Source organism: Myzus persicae, unplaced genomic scaffold (assembly GCF_001856785.1).
Source record: "Myzus persicae strain clone G006 unplaced genomic scaffold, MPER_G0061.0, whole genome shotgun sequence".
NCBI lineage: Eukaryota > Metazoa > Arthropoda > Insecta > Hemiptera > Aphididae > Myzus > Myzus persicae.
In genome coordinates, this window is record NW_019104029.1 from 1 (window position 1) to 1,109 (window position 1,109).

At 25.5% G+C, this 1,109-nt stretch overlaps 1 protein-coding gene across 1 annotated transcript; it reads right to left on the bottom strand.

Annotated features, from left to right (window-relative positions):
• Positions 1–136: 136 nt before the first annotated feature.
• Positions 137–953, bottom strand: LOC111037791. Its single transcript, XM_022320554.1, has 2 exons — positions 798–953; positions 137–667 (listed from the first exon to the last, which is right to left on the bottom strand). Exons 1-2 carry the CDS (start codon positions 862–864, stop codon positions 492–494), a joined length of 243 nt encoding a protein of 80 aa, XP_022176246.1. The 5' UTR covers positions 865–953; the 3' UTR covers positions 137–491.
• Positions 954–1,109: the final 156 nt, after the last annotated feature.

Below are 1,109 nucleotides of genomic sequence, written 5' to 3' on the forward strand. Positions count from 1 at the left end.
TCTTGATGTTTAAGCTCGTGGTTAATTATAACAGAACTTAATTTGTTTTTCATTGAAAAATTTAAGTTTTTATGCACATTATAATAATCTAAGATCATTAGTCCATCCTGATATTTATTTAAAATGTCATTTATGTATTGACCTAAGTATAAATAATTTTCATTTGAATCTATATTAACATATGATTTAAAAATTAATAACATTGGATAATATAGTGAATTTATTAAGGTAGGTAATAAACAAGAAAATTATTCTACCTAAATTTGAATTTGTGGTAGGTAGCATTTCCTCATTAGCTAAACTGTTAAAATTCTCTTGAGTACTAAGAATTTCAAAATTTGCAATATTACCAATGTCGATTAAATTCAAAGAACTAGATGCACCAGATTCACTGGTAGTAGATTCTGTTAATGCTATTTCCTAGTAACAAACAGTTTGAGAATGTCTACTTGTATAATAATACTTTCATAAATCTATTTGAATCTATTTACCTAAGAATTAATAGAATGTATAATAATAAATAAGTAACCTACTTTATCCTTCTGAATTTCTTCTCTTAGTGTTTGTAGTAATTTAAAGAATTTGGATTGTGGTCCCATTTTTGGAATCAGTCTAGCTACCATTGATTCAGTTAAGTCTAAAAATGCAATTCTATCTATTTCTTCCTCTAAAATAATTTGAATAAGTAATTAATTAAACAATATCATTAATCAACTCATGTACCTATATAGAATCTTGATTTTAATGAACCTATATTTTTTGATACAATTTTAAATATGTTTTAGATTTTGCCATACCTTTAAAACGGCTGACTAAATAGTCAAAACCCCATTCTTTTAAATATTGCTCTGTGAATTCGTCCATATTATTCTCACCTGTGACTATAAATATTACTTTACATGAACAATAATACTTCAATAATTATAATATTGACTCAATGAAAAATCATCTATAGTACCTACATACCTACCTATTGAATGTAAGGATAATATTATAGGCATAATCTGAGATTTTTAATTTTTCAATTAAAGTTATTAAAGTAAAAGATACATACCTGAAAATACCTGTTGATCTTTAAACTTTGACGAACACTGGAACACCCGAACACG